Source organism: Camelus bactrianus, chromosome 10, assembly GCF_048773025.1.
Source record: "Camelus bactrianus isolate YW-2024 breed Bactrian camel chromosome 10, ASM4877302v1, whole genome shotgun sequence".
In the NCBI taxonomy this organism is placed as follows: Eukaryota; Metazoa; Chordata; class Mammalia; order Artiodactyla; family Camelidae; genus Camelus; species Camelus bactrianus.
The window spans coordinates 43,620,005-43,640,857 of NC_133548.1; the positions used below are offsets into that span (position 1 = coordinate 43,620,005).

Sequence of the window (20,853 nt, forward strand, 5' to 3'; positions counted from 1 at the left end):
GAAAATAATTCAGGGTGGACTTATGAGATCATGCATTAGATCCAGAGGCCAGAAATTAAGGCTTGAACTAGGGCAATGGCCAGAGGAAGAAAAGGAGGGAACTGAGACAGGAAGGATGAGGACGGGATAGTCAGTCACTGAGGTGATGGGCGGTGAGGGAGAAGGAATGGGAGATGGCACCAAAGTCCTGAGCATGAAAAGCTAAGAAAAGGGCACAAAGAAGTAATCAAAGCAGATGTGGAAGCAGTTTTGCAGACCCAGAATTTCATACGTAGCACGTTAAGTTTCAGGGGAGATATCTAGGAGATGGTTGAAAACTCAGAAGTTCAGAAAGGTAGAGATAATTGTTGAAAGTGAGGGTGTGAATGAGACAAGTCAGAGGGCTGCTGTAGAGAGAAGTGAAGACTAAGTCTAGAACCTGGGAAATACCTCTATTTATAGAGTGGGAACATGGGGTCAGAGGAAGAAGAGTCAAGGAGAAGAAATCATAGACTCTCAAGGTTAAGCAGGATCTACAAGGAACAAAAAAAGAACAAGGCATCATAGAAGCCAAGACAGGAAAAGATTTCATGAAGAAAGGAAGTGTGCATAAAAGGAGCCAGGAGCTTCCAGCATCTGTACGGGTTCTGGAAGGAGAGGGCTGTTGTGGCGAGCCATCACTGTTAGCCCTGATTCTTGTGACTTCCACCCCCATCCCAGCCTCATGTGATGAGCAGGATCGTGTGATCAGCGCATCTGAGGGGGAGCTGCACTTCCCAGAAAGCCCTTTCCTATTTTATGAGAGCAATCAGTGAGTAGCCCCGCTGCCCTCCTTCCCTGACTCCCACCTCCAGTTTGACTCTGCCCCAGGAATTGGAATGTGACAGCCACTTTCTATCTAGAAATAGCACCCTCTCCACATATCTACCTGCAGACGGTGTGTCTGGACCCTGCTGGTACCAGAGGAAATGCATGTGTTCCTCAGTTTTTCCCACTTCGACGCAGAGTCCTGTCACCACAATTACCTGTCAATACATTCTTTAGAAGACAGACTTATTGGTGAGTGGATTTTCACACTGTCACATGGACACTAGGGCGAGGTGGACTTAGTGGGGCTTGGTTACAATAGACCCGAACCTGAAGTATCTGTAAACACAACACTTCCTGTCTCCAATTTTGAGACTTGGAATTGACAGTGGAAAAGAACAAAATCTGAAGCCTGTGTGATGGCTGTAAGGCCAAGGTGCATTTCATTTGCTGTATCTGACCAGGCTTCCTAGACTCATTCGTGAGACCTGGAGCCCATCAGGAATAAAATGTAGACATATAGCAGTGCCTCTGGGGTCCTCACGGCTAGAATGCTGTTCTCCTAGGCATGAAAATGACTCTGACCTGCCTTATCCAGCTCAGAAGGAAGATACCAACAGTTAACCATGAGTAGGAGACCAAGGTTACTTATATAAAAAAATAGAAATGGAGGAAAGTTTCTGTGGTTCTAAACTGGAGATGATTTTGTCTGCCCCCACCACCCCCCATCCCAACTCCCAGGAGACACTTGACAATGTCTTTTGGGAAGAATTTTGGGACCATCACAACTGGAGGGAGTGTTACTGGCATCTAGTGGGTGGAGGCCAGGGATGTTGCCAAATATCCCACAACGTGCAGAACAACCTGAACGCAAAGAATGTTCCAGCTCAAAGTGTCAGGAGTGCCGAGGCTGAGAAACCCTGGCTCAGACACTCCTGCACTGCCACGGAAGTTCAGTTCCCCCTAAATCTTTTAACAGGTGCTGTTTTCCAGACTCGGAGCAGAGACTCTCTGTTTTTAATGTTGCAGGGAAATTCTGTGGAGACAGTCTGGCTTCATCAGTTCTTGTTGGCTCTGACTCTGTAAGGCTGAGGTTCATCTCGGATGCCACAGACAATGCCGTTGGCTTTAATCTCACCTATAAAGCTCTTAAGCCAAACTACCTTCCTGGTAAAACCACTTACTTTTATCACACACTATCCAAGCTTCTTGTAGAAGATGAGGCCCCATAAGAATTAGGTGAGGGGTAGGGAGCTCTCCTCCAGGGCCCCTTGGGCTCCACAGCAGAGAGGAGCCAGGGTCATTCAGACGCGGGATGCCTGGGCTCCTTCTGTGGTCCTGCTAACTCACGTCTGTCACACACCCAAGTGAGCTGAGAGGGCCTGATGCATTCTTGCACACCAGTGCACAAACCTCTTCCTTCTTGTTGGCGCCAGCATCACTTGTGGGGGACGGGGACAGAATAGAGTTGTTCCTCTGTGCTTCGGTGACACTATTGTTTGGATGTTTTCCCTTGTGTTGCAGATTCAGGCTGCAGTTCCTTAACTATCCTTTTTGAAGAGGGCCTCATACAGAGTCTTCATTACCCCGAAGACTACAGCGACCTAGCCAACTGCAACTGGGTTTTTCAAGCCCCCAAACATTACCTAATTAAGGTACTGATTCTGGTTACCCTTACTTTGCTGTGGTACCGCCACAGAATAGCTACCAGTAACACCATGCGGGCAGAGGTTTTTATCTGATTTATTCACTGCTGTATCCCTGGTACCTGGAACCTAGCATCTGGCACCCAAGGCTCTTGACAGAACTGCCTGTTCTCCACTGTAACTACCCACACTTACCACTAGATGGCAATAGTGCACTTTACTTTTTGTTAAAACGCTGCCTTAATCTTTGTACCTGGTACTTGTTTCATCAGTGTCTAGTCCTTTCTGGAAACAAGCATTTCTTCCTTATTCATTAATCTGCTAACAAAACACTTTGTGAGGCATGGCTAACAGAAGTGTGGTACAGAACAGGTTCAGGCATAAGGGGTGCTGGTGTACCGGGAAGGGACAGGGAAGGCAAGGCTGAGATCAAAATACAGAGGGTTTTGAATTCAGGATACGGAATGTATTCAGCCTTCGATTAGCAGCATTTGTTTGTTCACGCAACACTAGTGGGCCATCTGCAGAGATGCTGCCAGGTAGATGACACTGCAGTCTGGGCGAGGATGGAATTAGGCATTTATTTAGAAGCCTTTCTCTTAAAATAATAATTGAAAGCAGGAGAGAACATGAAGGAGGCAAAGTAGATTTATAAAATAATGGAGAAGTCATAAGGGTGAGCAATATCTCAAAATTCTCAGATATTTAAGAGACTCAGGAGGAGAACCAAATTGGTGCAGTGTTATGATAGTCCAGAGAATGTAGCCTTTAATTCAAACCACAAAACAAATAAACAGGAAGGTGTAGCCAGCAGTTTGGGTTTCCCACACAAAGTCTGAGTTTAAAGAGGAAGACTGAGCACCCGCTGTCCAGTCCCCACCACCTCCCCCCATAAAAAGGTGAAATAATTGGGGTGGACAATGGAACACTAGAGAGGAGGTGGGAGTTGTGGCGTCTGAAGGAGCAAGTGAAATCCGATGTTAGGAGTGGAAGCAAGAGCACACAGCTTTCACAAATAAGTGGGAGAAGAAGACACAGCAGAAATAAGACAAGCAGAGCTCTTGTCTTTCTAAAAGTTTTTGAAACCCAAACAGAGTCAAGGCAGACATTAATTTCAGGAGGAAGCAGAATTGAGGGAAGCTGTTTTAGTGACGGAGGAGAAAAGCTCAAGTATGAGCCTATTTCCAGAAGGAGGAAGAAGACAAAATTTAGTTGACAATCTGAACATGCCTGAGCTAGAAGTGATTCAAAAATATCTATTCAATAAAATACACTGAGTGCTGTGCATTAGTGAAGAGATGCTCTCAGGCCCCACCAGTGACAGCACCATCCTGCGGACCCATCCTAGACAGTAATTTGTGAATTAACATTACAGGTCATATCTCTTTTGGGGGGTAGTAATTAGGTTTGTTTGCTTGTTTCTTTATTTTAATGAAGGTACTGGGTATTGAACCCAGGATCTCGTGCATGCTAGGCATGTACTCTACCACTGAGCTATACCCTCCCTCTCTTAGTATTACAGGTCATATCTATGTGCATACCATTTGACTCGAATGATATTTCCAGAAAGCATCCTAGTCAGGGATTAAGAAATGTTTGAATGAATCCTGTTTCTGACGCGTCTCCTTCTCCCCATGCTTCATCCACCGTTTACCATCATTTGCCTCCACTTTTGTCCTATCCACGCCATCCTCTGTGTCTTTTGCCAAGTGCTCCATGGAATCCCTGTAATCTGTGTGTTTAAAATCTAAACTACCTCACCAGTCCTATCTCCCACTGCTCCTCTCTTGCAACTCAGCCAGGGCCATCCAATTGCTCACACATTGTTCTCTGCTGTTCCTTTGCTCCCCTGAGGAGGGAGCTAGGGAGCCCAAATGTTTGCACATTTCCCTACTCATATTTGGCCTCTGATTGGGTGCTTCGGTATTTCGGAAGGTTTGGGAGCCTGTGGAGTAGCATCTTTTCCTAAGTAATAGAACCCACTCATGAACGCCCCATTACCTTTCTCATCTAAGCTCACACTCCAAGGCAAGTTGGGCAATCCAAATTTCTCTGTGTAATCAAAATCAAATAACGCATCCACATATGTGGATATAACATGGAGTCTTCTCAGCTTTCTTTTCAGAAACTGGAAATAGAAGAAAGTGGAGACTGCACTTCTGACTATGTGAGCGTGTACCGGGACGTAGAAAGGAAGAAGGAAATAGGTGTGTGTTCCCCAGGAGGCTCGGCTTCCCCAGTTTGCATTTGGACCTGGTCCTTCTTGGGAATCCTTTTGGGGAACATAAAGGAGCTGGCTCAATGTCCCTTCATCCCCCTGCGCCATCTCCATCCCTCCCCATGCTCTCACCACCTCTCCTTCTGCATCAGGAGTGGGAAGAGCTTCGGGGAGAATCAAAAAACCATTGAAATGGAAAATGTGGAAGACCCACAGTGGACTAGGGGTCAGAGGGGAAAGTTCCATTGAAATAAGCTCTGTGGCTGGAACTACTTCCCTTAGTTACATTCCCAGGGGAAGTGTTTGGGAAAGAAACAGAATCAAAATGCTAATGGGGTTAAATACATGGTAAAAAGAAGCACTCTGCCTTTCTACTTTGAGAATGAATTATGGCATCCACTGGAAAAATTTATTTCTGACCAATAACCAGAAGGACAATTTTTTTTCTTCTATCCAATACCACTTGTGTTTGCTGGGCCCTTGACCACGTCGTGCCGGGGGCCACCAGCTCGGCTCTGTGGCTTTGTCGTCCCCGCCCCTGTGCTGAGCGCCTCTGGGGTGATGTCCATCAGCTTCCAGTCTGATGAAAATGCGACCTTCAGAGGCTTTCAGGCGACAGTCTCCTTCGTTCCTGAAACAGGTAAGAAGATCAAGGCACCAACTCCTTGGGTCCCGAGTCTCATCCTCCTGATGTGGTAAGAAGGGCAGCTTGTGGAGCCCGGCGTGGACACAGTTGACCCTTTTTCTGGGGGGAGGGGTGAAGGGGGAGGGGAACTATTTTTAATTATGGAAACTTTTAAAGGAAGTCAGGTAAGTGTTTTCATACTGTAACAAATCCTATGTAGATGCAATTTTAATTTTTTTCAAATGTTCTATAAATACAAAAAGACCAACTTGGATATAGCATACAAGTGTACTTTGTTTTCTGGTGTAGATGCAATTTAAAATTGAATATAAACTCCAGGGAATTGAAGAATACTTTCTTTTTTTATTGAAGTACAGTCAGTTTACAATGTTGTGTCAGTTTCTGGTGTACAGCATAAGGTTTCAGTCATACATATAAGTACATATATTCCTTTTCCTGTATTTTTCATTATAGGTTACTGTAAGATATTAAATATAGTTTCCTGTGCTGTACAGTAGAAACGTCTTGTTTGTTTATTTTATATATAGTCAATAGTATCAGTCAGCTCTTACTACACGCAGCAGGTCTGCTCTATGAAGTCACCATGAGCACTGAGTTTGTGAATCCTGAACCACAGCTCCGGGGGAAACACAGAGTTATGTTCCTATCAGCCTCTGGTTTTATGTGTATTTCTGTTCAAAGTCACCATATTTAATATATGTTGTTGATGCATTAACATTGAACCCATGGCCAGGACCACTGTGACGCATGCCTGAACCAAGCTTATGGATCACAGCTGTTTTCTCTGTAAGATACCACCCAGCGTCTTTGCACTGAGGAACACTAGATGGCACTTCAGCACTACGTTTAGGGCCATTGCAAACAGCAAAATCACCAAACAAAAAGCAGAAGTGCAAGAAAACACAAAAAATGGTGCTAAACAGACCACGGAAAGGACGCTTGTTAATAGTATGGGAGCTGAAACCGGAGGGCGGAGTCACCTCACTAGACCTCAGCCAGGACACGAGCATCAGGGGACTCCGTTTTCACTGCTCTGCAAGTATCCACGAATGACCATGAAGGCACCAAGAGTATTGGGTTTTCAGTTACAAATAAATGTCAGCAAGCAGGTGAATTCATAGATAAGGAATCCCCGAAGAATGAGGATCAACTGTGTGCCTGAATCTTGGCCTGCCCTTGCTAGATGTGTCATCTAGGCATCATCTAAGGTTCATCCCCCTCAGCCTCACAGTGAGAGAATGCTGCACGCCTGGTGAGACGAGTGGGATTAAGTCAGGCAAGGTGCGCTTGGCCATGAGCAAGTGTGCTTGTGACAGCTAAGAAAGCCTCAGACGTGTGAAACATCTTCACCAGGCCCACGCCCTAGACACTTGAAGACGCAGCTCCCTTCCAAGCTCCCACACCCACACTGTCCACATCCCACAGACCAGGTATCGGCTTCTCAAGTTGTTCATTCGTACTAGGCGGTGAGCAGCTACTTAGGACAAAGCTGGGTTACAGTTAAAATGCTCCACTTTGCAGTTAAAATAACCACACAGTCCAACTGAATGAGATGCCTCAGAATTCTAACAATAATAGTTTTCTGATGTCCCCAGTATTGGCCTTGTTTGTGTGATCTGAGCTATTGTATTGTGCTTGTGCCCAGATGTAAACATCTCCAGATTAGAAAATGAATCCGTGTTTCTGGAGACGTGGAATGTACCACCTGAAGGACCCAGCGCTTCTGGTAAGCTGTTTTGGAGAGAGTGACCATGAGGTGCAGAGTGTGTTAGGGTTCACCCAGAGAACCCCCCAAAAATATATTGGATCCCAACCTCCAGTGTCCAGACTCACACTCTGTGACCTTATTTGAAGATAGTGTTTATAGAGGCAGTCAAGTGTGGGTCCTAATCCAGAATGTCTCGTGTCCTTCTAAAAGGGGAAGTTTGGAGAGAGGGACGCACACAGGGAGAACCTCATATGGGCATGAAGGCAGAGATCAGGGTGATGGATCATCCACAAGCCAAGGAACGCCACAGACTGCCAGCCAACCGCAAGATGCCAGAGGAGAGGCCTGGGCCCGATACTGCATCGCCATCCTCCGAAGGAATCAGCCTTACCAACACCTTGATCTCGGATCTAGGCTCCAAGACTGTGACACAATAAACGTTTGCCTTCTAAGCTTCCCTGTTTGTGACATTTTGTTGTAGCAGACCTAGCAAGCTAATAATAATTTCTTCTTTCTTTGGGGGAGTCCTCAGCTCTGCTTTTAAGGTCTTTCCAACTAATGATTTCAGGCCGACCCAGATTTTTTGGGAAACTCTTCCTTACCTAAAGTCAACAGACTGGGGACTTTTATCACATCTGCAGGATCCCCTCATAGGAACATCTAGGTGAATGTTGGATTGAATAACTGGGTGCTATATACCCTAGGCAAGTTGCCACATCAAAAAAAGCCATCACACAGAGCTGTATGGAATGTGGTCATTGTCCCTTTTGCTCAAAGTAACACTGAAATATTTTCTACCACAAGAGTCAAAATTCCCCGTCTTGAGGGATTCAGTCGGTGGGAATGGCTAAACAGTGCGCCAGACTGTGATCTGACTCACAAGATCCACCCACTGGAAGAGGAGTGTGTGTGCTGCTCTGTCTTCATGCCGGTGAGCACTGAGAAACGCTGGGCCTTCTCTTTGCCTTGTTTCCTCCATGGCGTCTACTGACATGCACAGGTGCCATCCACGTCCCCAAGGAAAATACGGTGCGGGGAGCACGCGGAGGCTGAGGGTAAGGAAACTCGTAGTTTGCCATTTTGATAGTTTGTCAAGAGAAAATTCCAGCACCTTATTTTTATTTTTTAAATTTTAATATTTATTTATTTTAGTTTTATAAGTTATTGACACACAGGGCACAGAGCAATAGAGAGTGTGGGGGGTGAGTATTCCTTTTAATGAGGAGGGATAGAAGCAGTTGGAGTCTTTTTATTCTGCCTCCTTGGACCTCATGATGCATGGATATCATGGGTGGAAACTCTGTAAAGTGGGTCTTCTGCGGTCCCTCCTCTTGGCCATCATGGGGGGTACATTTAGCAAAGCCGTTACTCTCAGCCTAAACCACATACAACATTCTCCAAGGCGTCTTATTACAACATGCGACAAGATTGGTTCATCATTTTATCCCCAGCGCCTACCGCAGTGCCCAGAACATGGGAGCTGCCAGATAAATATTTGGTGAATAAAACTAAATAACCCACAAATAGCTACCCCTGTAAAACCGCAATACGGGAGTCTTGCCTGGTTCTTACTCACCGAACTCACATCTACTTTAGGACCTTCTTCCCTTATTCAAATACACATAAAAACTGAGGACAGACAAGAGAAATAGTTTCCCTATGTCTTGTTTTCAATAGCTCACCTAACCTAGATTACTTAAGTCATCCAATAAGCAATTTTGTCCTGCACTCTTTATTTTGAAATCTTGCAAATCTACAGAACAGGTTAAAGAATAATACAAGGAACTTCTGTTTATCTTTCACGTATATTCATAACTTGTTGACATCCTGTCACATTGGCTTGATACTCATTTGGTGTCTTCTCTGGGCAAATCTCGATACCAGAGCCCAGGCTGTGGGGGAGGCGGGTACCAAGAGGAACAAGATAGGTACTAACCTATCTTTAAGAAACTTACATCCTCTTTTATTTTATTCATTTATTTTTTAAAATTGAAGTACAGTCAGTTACAATGTGTCAGGTTCTAGTGTACAGCATAATGTCCCAGTCATGCTTATATATACATATATTTGTTTTCATATTCTTTTTCGTTAAAGGTTATTACAAGATGTTGAATATAGAAGAACTTCTATCCTAATCATGAAATTTACATGTACAAATAGAGAGCAGAAGTATGTAAAACTAAGATCATTCAAAAGTAGTATATGGTGTTACGTGCCAGGGTAGCAGTTACGCTTCGGGGGAGTAGTGACCCTGACAGCTCCTGACATGACTTCTGGGGTTCTGCTAGTCTGTTTCTTTCTTTTCTTTTCTTTTTATTGAAGTATAGTCAGTTTACAATGTTGTGTCAATTTTAGTCTGTTTCTTGATCTGGGTTCCTGTTGTACTTTTGGGAAATTCATTCTAAGTACTTTCTTACTGGAGTAGTTTGCTTTATCTATGTTATACTGTAATAAAATTCACAAGAAAAGGGAAAACGTGCACAGAAAACCGCAATACAAGAAAAGACCGAAGTAGCTCTTGGATGAGATGATTAGGAAACTGGTTTTGATTTGGGCTCACAAAGATAAATAGAATGTCAGCATTATTCTATTTGCTGTGGGGAACCCTTGGATGGTTTTGATCAGGGGAGTGACAAGATCAAAACAAGCACTTTTTGGTGGTTAATTTGGGAGTGAGAGGAGCATGGAGAAAGAGTAACCACAGGGAGAGGAGTCCAGGTGAGCAATATTGAAGACCCAAGCCCAAAGGTAGAAGATGGAGGCAAGATACACTGTGAACATAGGATGTAAAGTGTTTGGAGACTAAATTATTGGGGCAAAAAAGAGGAGGGGAGAGGGTGAACTTGGTATTTTACTCTTGGCTGAAACATTCACTTATAGTGTGTATATATAGATATACAGAATACAATAAGCATTTCTCATTATTCCCAGGTGTCTGTTAGAGTTCCTGGCACAGGTAGATGCTCAGACCTGGACCTGGTGGTGAAGAGGATCCATGGGTCATAAGGATGTGTCTTCTTGGCCCCTTCCCAGGTGGGCTCTGCGGAGCAGCTTCCCCTCCCTGCTTCCAGGTCCCGTTCCGGCCAGATTGTGGGAGACAGGAGACCATAGTCAGCTCATGGCCATAGCAGGTCAGTCTGCAGATTGCCACCAGGCATCTCTAGGAAGACCTGGATAGTCATCCTGATCACTGCTTCACCAATACATAAGTACACCCAGGGAATGGAATATGGTGGGAGCTGATGGTTAAAGTTGGCTAATCATTAGTTCTTCTGCTAAAGCCTCTGATATCTATCAGCAGCTACTGTTGGCTTCCTCATTCACCACCATCACGGGCAGTCCGCCTCCCAGACAGAACTTAAGTTCCTTGAGTGCTCAGGCAAGTTCTGCCCCCTCACACTGCGCTTCTAGTATATTTTAATTAAACATGAGGCTGATTGTTGGGCAGAGATATATTTATTTTATCATATCTGCCCTCCTGGGATTTTTAGATCAGAAACTAATGTTGAATTTTGTGAAATACTTCCTGTATCTACTGAAATGACTAAATGATTTTCTCCTTTGACTTATTAATATATTAAATTCATATTAATGGATTTCCTAACATTCCTACATTTCTCAAATGAATCCCACTTGGACATGGTACATTCATATTTCAGTGCACTGCTGGGTTCTGTTTAGTAAGATTTCACTTCGATTTTTGCATCAACGTTCATAATTGAAATTGACCTATAGATCAATTGAACTGACGTATGTGGTCAGAATGTGGTGTGGAGAATACTGGGGATTTCCAAGGTCCTTTTAGGGGGTCTGCAAGGTCAAAACGATTTTCATAGTAATACTAAGACATTATTCTCTTTCACTCCCATTCTCTCATGAGTGTGCAGTAGAGTTTTCCAGAGACTACGTAAATGCAGTTTCTCAACAGATTGCATGTGAAAAAGCAGAGAGAAAATCCCATCTGTCTTCTGTTTAGCCAGACATTAAACAGTTTTGGGAAAACGTGAAACAGTACCAGTCTTACTTAAATTTTTTGTTTTGGAAAATGTAGTTATTTGAATGCATCTTCTTTATGTTAATACCTAATGGTTTTGTTATGATCATCCTAATAATGAATGCATAATCTAAAAAAATTCTGCTTTAATTTCTAATATGTTAACTATTGATAAATCATATATTACTCACATAAACAAAAACTCTTGAGGGTTCTCAATGATTTTTTTCAAAGTGTGAAGGTGTCCTGAGACCAGAAAATTTGAGAACCACTGGATATAGTTTTCTTTCCATTGCCTGCCTTTGTCAGAATTGGGTATCAGTGCTCTTCATGAAAAGAACTGGAGAGCTCTCCTTTTTTTTTTTTAATTGAGGTATAATTGACATATAACATATTAGTTTCAGATGTGCAACATAATATTTTGCATTTGTTTGATACTTGTCTTTTTGCAAAATGGTCACTGCAATAAGTATAGTTAACTTCCACCAGCATACATGGTTACGATTGTTTTTCCTTGTGATGAAAACTTTTAAGATCTACTCTTGTAGCAACTTAATTTAGAGCTTTCCTTTTTGCTCTATGCTTTGCATGAATTTATAACAGAAGAATAAACAATGACACCATGTAATTACATATACTAAACATCTATTTCTTGAAGACTTAACGGTAACTTTCTCAATTTCCTTCCTTGTTATTGGTTTTTAGGTTTAAAAATTACATCTTCAGTCAATTCTGATAATTTATAATCTCCTACTAATAGCTATAGCATTCATATTTTCCTAATTGCTTTGTGTTGTACAAAATATTTCCTTATGCCTCCTGTTTTTGTGATGTTTTCTACTTTTACAATTTTGTATATTTTAAAAATCTTTTTTAAAAATTAGACTAGTTAGTGTCTTGTCATTTTATAGAGATTTTATTTTTATCTTAGAAAACAGTTAGGTTGTTGGAATGACCCTATTTTCTCTGACTGCACCCTGTCGAGTCTCTTCAGCTGACCTGGACAGACAGGCTGAACAGAGGCTGGGGACCGTGGCTCTGAGAAATTTCTTGCAGATGACAGACAGGCACGGCTATAGTCCATGCTGATGTTAGAATGAAGCTGCAAGGCTTGATTATGTTCCCATTAGAGCTCTTAACAACTTGAGTGACGTCGGACAGACTGCTTCATGCTTCTGAGCCCTAGGGTCTTCTGTGTACATAGAAGACAGAACGTTCCCTAGAGCCTTGCTGAGTCGCTGGCTGCTGCCTTCACTGCGATGGTCAAGATGGTGACCTTGCTTTCCTCTGATTCCTGGGCTCCTTAGAGAACTACTCCTAACCCCATATTTTTTAATGAGGCCATATCTGAGTTTCTTTTTCTTCTCACTTTTAGCTGCCTGGGTGATGAATGCAAGCATCCATGATTTGGCCAAAGGCTCCCCTTGGGTCAGAAGCATCAGAGCCTCCCTTCTCTCCAGCCAGCCTGGCCACCAGCATCTCACTATGACGACCACAGCTCCACTAGTTGTGTGGTTCCCACGATGTTGGCCAATACAAGATTTGGACTGAATTTTTTTTCCCTTTATAAGGAGGGAGATAGGGAGGATCTAAATTCTAATTCGATGTTTGTAATTATGTCTAGCTTCACAATGACCTCGTCTTCTCCTGGCCAGATTTTCCTTCTTTCCAGCCCAACGAGACTGTAGAATGAATGAGTCATGTAAGAAACTCTCCCTAAGGCCCACGTCCACCCGGCCCCATGCAGTGTACTAACAACACAAGGGTGAGTCAGACACCATCCCTGGTGGTGACCAGGCAGCCGTCCTTCAAGTTGTTTCCTCTTTGGGGGGAATTCAAGTACCTAAGCTCCATGTGCCTCCTTTCTTCGGTGGGTCTGTTTAGCACTCCTTTTGTCTTACTGGTCCACATAAGCCACCCTGCCTCCTGTAGGTCCGCTATGGACCATGACTTGGCATCTTTGCAACTGGTGAACCTGCTTAACTTGAATAGGCACCTCCATCCAGCCTGTGGCCTAAGAGGGGCCCCGGGCAGCTGCTTCCAGACTGTGTGCAGTCACAGGATGGAGGTCCTTACCCAGGTCTGGGATCAGCCCTGGCATGAGGGTCCTGGGAACCTTCCATGTCTGCAGGACGTCAGACCCCTTAGTTACACACCTTTGCTCAGGCTTCTCACACTGCCTGTGTGCTGTGAAAAGGTGAAGACACTTGCCCTATGTTTACAGAAAGAAAAGAAACCGAGGCTCATAGAGCTGAGGGACAGCCACCCCACTGCGGAGGTGGAGCCTGCACTGGGCTCAGTTTAAGCACAGTCATCTTTCACTGCCCCGACATGGCGGCTAATTCCACACCCCTCTGGTGCTCTGCCACCCTTCCTGTCCTACCACGAGCACACAAGACTGACCCCCTGTTTCATTCATTCTTTCCCATGCTCATGTGCAAGGCTTCACTGAGCACCATCTTCTTGCCAGACCCTCAGTTAGGTTCTGGGGATGCAAAAGCAAATAAAACCCAATCCATGGTTTCTAGCGTAGGATTTAAGAACTGTGTGTAACTGTCCCAAAGCACACAGTGATCAACACTGTAACAGATGGGAGCGCTGTGTTCAGAGATAACACAGAGAAGGGAGTGACTTCCTCGGACTATCAGAGAAGGCATAACTAATGATGAGACACTTACGCTGGGTCTTAAAAGAATCAGAAGTTTTCCAGGTCAATAGAGAAGGGAAAGCATTTCATTCAGAGCAACTGGCATGAACTAAGGATCAGAAAGACTAAGCAGAGGAACATTAAGGGCAAAGAGGGCAGTTCTGTGTGCCTGGTGCTTTGATGGGGGGAGTTGAGGGGAGGTTATTTAAAATTACAGCCTGAGTCCCAGTTGTGAAGGGTCTTATTCTGGTGCTAAGAAGGTTAGACTCTATCTCATAGTCAAGTGATAGGAACTACTGCCGTTCAAGTGCAGAAGAGGGGAAAAAAAAAGACCTGTACTAAAGAGAAATTAATCCGCAGAAGTCAAGAGGATAGAGGGAAAGAGCAGAGGCAGGAAACAGTTGAGGAAATGCATGGGAAATGCATTTGTTTTTGTTTTTGTGTTTTGGCTGGTGCATCCTCCATTTTATTCCGAGAGGCTCCAGCTGAAACAAAAATTACAAGGTTAAGCGCTACTCTGAGTTCCTGACACAGCTAATCCCTACTTGGTCTTCAAAAAATAGAGGTCTGTAATTCTTTTCTGAAAGTGCCTTCAAAGTGGAGGTCTTTGGCCATGAGCTCCTCTTCGACATTATCTAGTGCCCACTGGTGATCCAGCTCCCAAGCTTCCCACTCTGTCTTAAAAGCTTTGTTGGTGTCTGTAGGCACGGCCATGGCTGCTCCAGTTATCTGCTCCTGCATCATCCATAACTGGTCAGCATCTTGGCCCCAAATCAGAATAAATGCTCTGAAGCCCAAAGACACTGAGGAAGTACCAGGATGCAGAATTCACCTAGGATGCATTTAAGGTGAATGGTTCTATTCCTTGCTGTAGCATAGGCTTAAAACAGAGGGTCCGTGGAAATGAGATGTTGGTTGTGACAAAGCCTGAGAATGTGATGTTGATCCATCCACCAATAAGAATCATAGGGAGGACACTGTTGCATTGCCTCCCATCGTGTCTGTGAGCAAAGGGGCTCAGTCGTAGGAGAAGGTGGCACAACCTTCCTTTTAGTTTTTTGAAAAATCCATCCTCTGGGTTGTTGAAGTAATATTTTTGTGTCATGTATTTTCCATTTCCCCTGAGGACTCTGCTTCAGATTAGGATTTGACTGTCAGAGGCTTGTTCCTGGGTGAGTTTCTTGTCACTCTGAAGCCAGATGGACACGTAGTGGTGGATCATGTCCACGGAGAAGGTGATGGTAACATGTCCTAGCTGTATTATGACTCTGCAGTGAAAACATTTAGCCCAGGTAAAATACAGTGAGGACTACAAGAGTGACAAGGAGGAAAAAGCAGTTTCAAGAAACATTGTTTTCACAGAATCAACAAGACTTGATGACCAATTATGTTTAGAATGGAGGAAAGAAAGTACCTAACTCAAGTGATTGCGTAGATAAAAGCTAACCACAATAATAGCTGGCATTTATTATTTTTTGATGGTGTAATATTTATTTTAAATACAACCAATAGGAACTGGGAGGGGGGCATCCCCATTAAAGGGACTGCTCTGCAAAGAGAACCCATTAAAATGAATGTAAATCACAGTAGCTTCAGGAACAGTTTAAAGCCAATCTGACTTTTAAAAAAAATAATACTTTGCATTTATTATTTACTCTGGGCCAAACCCTTTATGTGCATTATCTGATACTGTCCTTTCAGAAAACCTGGGAAATTGGTCCTGTTATTAACCCTAGTTTTATAGATGAAGAAATTGAAGCTCAGTGATCAAGTTCTTTGCCCAAATAAAGTGGCCTAACAGGGATTCAGACCCAAGACTGTCTGACGTCAGAACTCGATGCCCTTAACTGCTATGCTATACTGCCTCTGCCTTTCCTCTTGACCAAAAAAAAAAAGGAGTATCTTAGCAGGTGTAGGGAGGGTGTGAGACAGTGAAGATGAATTCAGTCTGTATCTGGTAATTTTGCAGGTACCAGTGGGATATCTAGCTACATGTGTCCAGGGATTAAGAATGCAGGCGGGGATAATGGGATTTGAGAGGTAGCAGGTACGGTGAGGGTGGCAGCCTGGAGGAAGGCTATCTTCAGAGGGAAAGGAGCAAAGGGAGAGAGGAGGACCTGAGCAAAGAGGCTGAAAGGAGCAAGCACAAGAGGAGGAGGAGAAGCAGGACAGAGCATGGGAGCTGGAGAGAGAGTTTGGGTTTTAAGAAGAATGTGGTCAATAGTGCAAAATGCTGGACAGAATCTAATCATATAAGAATGGGAAGAGAGGCCTTTTGATTTGGCCATTGGCAGATTGTGGGTAATCTCAGTAAGCCAGGATTCCGTGGTCTGACTGCTCGAGTAGGAGAATAAACAGGAAGTGACAGAGCGGCAGCAATAGAGACGGATTTCACTTTCAGAGACACCCCCCCCCCCCAAGTACAGTTCTAGTCTCCGGGCTCTGTTGCAGATGCTCCTGGGCTTCAGGAGTCCTGGATGCCGGCACTGACACACCAGGATGATCTCAGTGACAATTTATTTCTTAGCCTTAGACTTCCAAGGAACTTTATTTTCTCACAATATGTAGTAGGCTCCTCTTTCTTATTCCCACAGCTGTCACTTCGTATAAATGTTTGGGGTAATATAATTTCCTTTGACAGCTTGCAGAGAAATATCACCTACCTTTTAATCCATGTGGTAGAATCCTTTTTCCTTTTGTCTTTATGGATAACATTCCCAAATATCCCCTGAAAATACATTCTGCTTTTTTTTCTAGACCTTAACTGACTTTAACAAAAGAGATTACTTGCCTTCAAGATGGGGAGAAGGCCACCAAGCTCCTGCAGTTTACCATTCCCATCCCTGCCTCTGAAACCTGCCGGGTGTGTTCTGTGCCCCTCTCTCCACGGATGCTCTGGAGAACACTGGGTGCTGGCTTCCCTTCTGAGTGGGAGAAGGATTCCTGCTGGGTAAGCTCTCCACCCACTCCCCTTCTCCTCTCACAGTGCCCGTGGAGGATGGGGGAACTGTCAGCCTGTGGGGAAGATTCTGCTCGTCAGCTGGTGGCTTGACAGGAGAGAGCCCCTGGTGGAGCCGCTGTGACAGTGGCAGAGATTAGAATCTTCAGGATCCTCTGGGACCCACTGTAGAGAATTTTAAGAACCTTCTTTTAAGATGTGAATAGTCCTTTCTAAAAAAGCTTCCTTTGGATTTCCCAAACTGTTCTACTCCAGTTAGGAAGTACAGAAAAGGATCCTCCTTCTATATTTTCAGAGTTTGGGTTTCCTTTCTCTTTGCTTCCAGAACTGAATCACTCCGGCTTGCAGCAGGGGCTGGGGCAGGCAACTCTGGCTTCTAAAGATCTATTTCATCCTGTTTGGGAATGTTGACAGTAGTTAATAAATCATACATTCTTTATTCTTCCTCAGTTCTCATCAGACTGATTATTAACATGTGTTAAAGAAATTAAATTAGCAGACAAAATATATCACAAGGTGAAATCTACAGTTTGCATATCAAGACTGATGGCCCACTAACCCCTAACTCTGATCAGGGGTTGTTATCAGTTTACAGGGAGTAGGCTCTGCCATAATCAGCTGTTCCAAGAGCCCAGCACCCCCGGATCCCAGCAGGAATATCCTCCTGTCCTTTCTTTTCTGGATCGTCACCATCCAGTCCTGTTTTTTCTCCCTTCACCCTCAGCGGACTAGCCCAAACATCTGAGGAAAGCTTGTACATTTTACTGTGGTAAGAACTGACCCAGGCCTTTCATAGTCTTCTAGGATGGCTCCAGGAGCCCCATGCTCTGCCCTCTGGAAGATCTGGGCACGACTCCATCACTGGGACAGCCAGCTGGGGCCTGGGCTGTGGACTGACTCACCTGGAGTGTTCATGACCGTCAGTGCTTTCATGTGCTTGATTGGCCTGCACTTCCATGACTGGGACTTTATAAGAGTAAGTTTTCTAAGCTGATGAAACTCCTTCCCCATAGCGTTACCAGCAAAGGCAGCGCTGGCCTGTCTTCCCAGACAGGTCTCAGAGGAAGCCTCGAAGACATCCTCCTCGAAGGACGCTGCACAGACCTTCTCTTTCTTTATGTTAGTAAGAATGTGCAGTACTTTGCAGACTGGGTTCATGTTCAGTGTGGACAAATTCATTTGTGGGAAAGAGAGTGGTGCTTTTCCTTTGCCGTTTTGACCATTTTATTTATTTATTTTTATTTATTTATTTTTTAAATTGACATACAGTCAGTTACAATGTCTCCGTTTCTGGTGTACAGTACAATGTCCCAGTCATGCATATACATACATTCATTTTCATATTCTTTTTCATTAAAGGTTATTACAAGATAATGAATATAGTTCCCTGTGCTATTGAGAAGAAACTTGTAATTTTTAAATCTATTTTTATATATAGTGGCTAACATTTGCAAATCTCAAACTCCCAAATTTATCTCTTCCCACCCCCTTTCCTCCAGTAACCATAAGATTGTTTACTATGTCTGTGGGTCTGTTTCTGCTTTGTAGATGAGTTCATTAGTGTCCTCCTTTTTTCCTTCTTCTTTTTTTTAGATTCCACATATGAGTGATACCATATGGTATTTTTCTTTCTCTTTCTGGCTTACTTCACTTCGAATGACAATCTCTATGTCCATCCATGTTGCTGCAAATGGCATTATTTTAGTCTTTTTATGGCTGAGTAGTATTCCATTGTATAAATATACCACAACTTCTTTATCCAGTGTTTTGACCATTTTTAAAATCTATTTTGTTATTTGCTTGTTTATTGTGAGGGAATGGAAACTAACCTACATTAAGTGGCAGTAGTTCTTATGGGTACATTTTTGCATCAAAATTTCTGTAAGGATACTAATAGCTAATACTAATCTATAACTTATTATGTGTTAGGCTCGATGGCTCTATTCTAAACATTTTACATAAACTATCTCATATAATCATCATATAATCCTGTGAGGTAAGCATCAGTACCACCATTACTGTCATCATCATCCCCATTTAAAGATGGAGAAACCAAGGTGTGGAAATAATTCAGAAATCACCCCAGTCAGATCATTTGTAAACTGGTAGAATGTGGATTTGAACCCCAGCAGTCTTATACTAGAGTCTGGCACAGTGTATGCTGCCTTTCAGGTGGGTGTATTTGCTGTAAGTATCCCCTATATATAGATGATGGATCTGAGTATCAGAATGGTTAGGCCACACAATGAAAATTCCTCTCAGCAAGCAGGTCCCACATTCAGTTCAGTTCAACAGAATTATTTTTTAAAATAGGATCTGGTCTTTGGGTCAAGCTCCTTCTCCAAGAACCTTGGAATCCACTGAGACATCTTAGAGTTTCCTTCTACCTCTACACTGAAGTATTATCAGAAAGCTAGTTCTAGAAAGTAAGAAAGCCACCAGCAAGCATTTCTAAACATCTGTGATGTGCCCAGCTAAGGGCCTCCAGTCTTGTTGGAGGCACGGTGTGAATGTACCCTGCAGTTATCAGAAGATAATACAAGATAGAGTATCGTCATGGGCACGAGCTGTGTCTGGACATCTGGTGGGAGCTGTTCTAAAGCAGGTGGAAGCAGTGGATTGGAGTTATCTGAGAGTGTGGCATGGAGAGGGAGGGACTGGGTCTGGTGGACAACCTAAGAAAATTTTTCTGAAAATGTTTGGTTCATGTACTTGTTAATATTTGAGAAACTTGTTATGCAAGGTGAAAACTTTTTGCAGGTGTAGAAGGTAACTTGAGTTCCTCCAGACCTCATCAGTCTATGAGTAGAAACAGAACCACCCTAATAACACTCCAAGTCCCACTTATTCCTGCTCCCATCTGTCATGAAGGATCTCAGCCCTTGCCAAATGCCCTTTAAATCTCCTGCAGCACTAAACGGTGTGTCACGTGGTTAGGAACAGGTCTGCTCCCATCAGGCAGTGTGGTTCTTCCACCTCCCACCCTACATCTACTAGGAATTGCATTTCCTTTCTCAGCTTCCAGGCTTCCTCAGGGCCACTGCCACCACACTCCTCTGGGTGTCCCCACTCTTCTCCCAGCTCCTCCACTGAGCTACTGGAACCCTAATGGTGTCAAAACTATCATATTCCTTGGTGAAATGAGGAAGAGTTTCTCTCTGCTTTGTGCTGCCCTCCATGAGTACTGCTTGAGTCCTGCTGTTTAATAGGGACTTCAGTGAAACACTTCTTTCAGTTTTGATTTAAGGAGTTCACTCTTGCTTTCTTTGGGCTCAGTCTAGCAAGGCAATAGTGGGAGACAATGAAGAGATATTTGTACACCCACATTCATAGCAGCATTGTTTTATAATAGCTAAAACATAAAAGGGATCCAAGTATCCATTGATAGGTGAATGGATAAGCAAGATGTGGCATATACATACAGTGGAATATTATTCATTCTTTAAAAGGAAAAAAATTCTGGCATATGCTACAATATGGTAGAAATTTTAGAACGTTATACCAAATGAAATAAGCCAGTCACAAAAAGATAATTATTGTATGATACCACTTACTATAGATATTTAGAATAGTCAAAATCATACAGGCAGAGCGTAGAATGGGGCTTGCTGGGGCTGAGAGGGAGGACAGAATGGAGAGGTATTGTTTAATAAGTATAGAGTTTCAGCTTTTCAAGATGACAAAAGTTATAGAGATGGATGGTGGTGATGGTTGCACAATATTACAAATGTATGTAATACCACTGAACTGTACTTTTAAAGTGGTTAGATGGTAAGTTTTGTATTATGTGTATTTTGCTACTTTATTTAAACTGGGAAAAAAAAGACTGGAAGACACATGCAAGAGACAGACACCATATTGTTCTCCAGTTGGCCCCTTGAAATGAAGGTTTCATTATCTCACCACACTTTTGAACCTGGATCATTCTTCCCTCAATATAAATTTTTCCTCAGGAATCTCTTTAGCTCTAAGCAAACAGACTTTTGCTAATTCCATCCCACCAGTTCAGATATCACTGGAAAAGTCTGAAACCCACTTAGATGTAAGCTGAAGCCCACTCCTACAAAAGAAAATTAACTATGTTTTACAAATAGTCCATACCTAATGTTTGTTGAGATTAATCTCTGTGTAACACTTAACATTCTGGGCACAAAATCAAAAAGTAAGAAGCAAGAAATAAGCTCTTAAACAAAAATAATTTATTTTGTGGTGGGGAGAGGTAATTAGCTTTGTTTGTATGTTTGTTTGT

The 20,853-nt window shown here is 43.3% G+C and overlaps 1 protein-coding gene and 1 pseudogene across 1 annotated transcript in view; one reads left to right on the forward strand and one right to left on the reverse strand.

The window, feature by feature from the left end:
* OVCH2 (ovochymase 2) overlaps positions 1-7,711 on the forward strand; it is a 60,679-nt gene extending 52,968 nt beyond the window's left edge. Inside the window, exons 12-19 of the mRNA XM_045523833.2 lie at positions 700-790; positions 914-1,038; positions 1,816-1,956; positions 2,311-2,441; positions 4,546-4,639; positions 5,159-5,290; positions 6,942-7,022; positions 7,215-7,711. Coding sequence (XP_045379789.1) covers positions 700-790; positions 914-1,038; positions 1,816-1,956; positions 2,311-2,441; positions 4,546-4,639; positions 5,159-5,290; positions 6,942-7,022; positions 7,215-7,441 — 1,022 coding nt within the window. The 3' untranslated portion in view covers positions 7,442-7,711. The remainder of the gene's footprint in view (positions 1-699; positions 791-913; positions 1,039-1,815; positions 1,957-2,310; positions 2,442-4,545; positions 4,640-5,158; positions 5,291-6,941; positions 7,023-7,214) is intronic.
* Positions 7,712-13,650: 5,939 nt separating this feature from the next.
* On the reverse strand, positions 13,651-17,562 carry LOC105076818 (ER membrane protein complex subunit 3 pseudogene; annotated as a pseudogene).
* Positions 17,563-20,853: the final 3,291 nt, after the last annotated feature.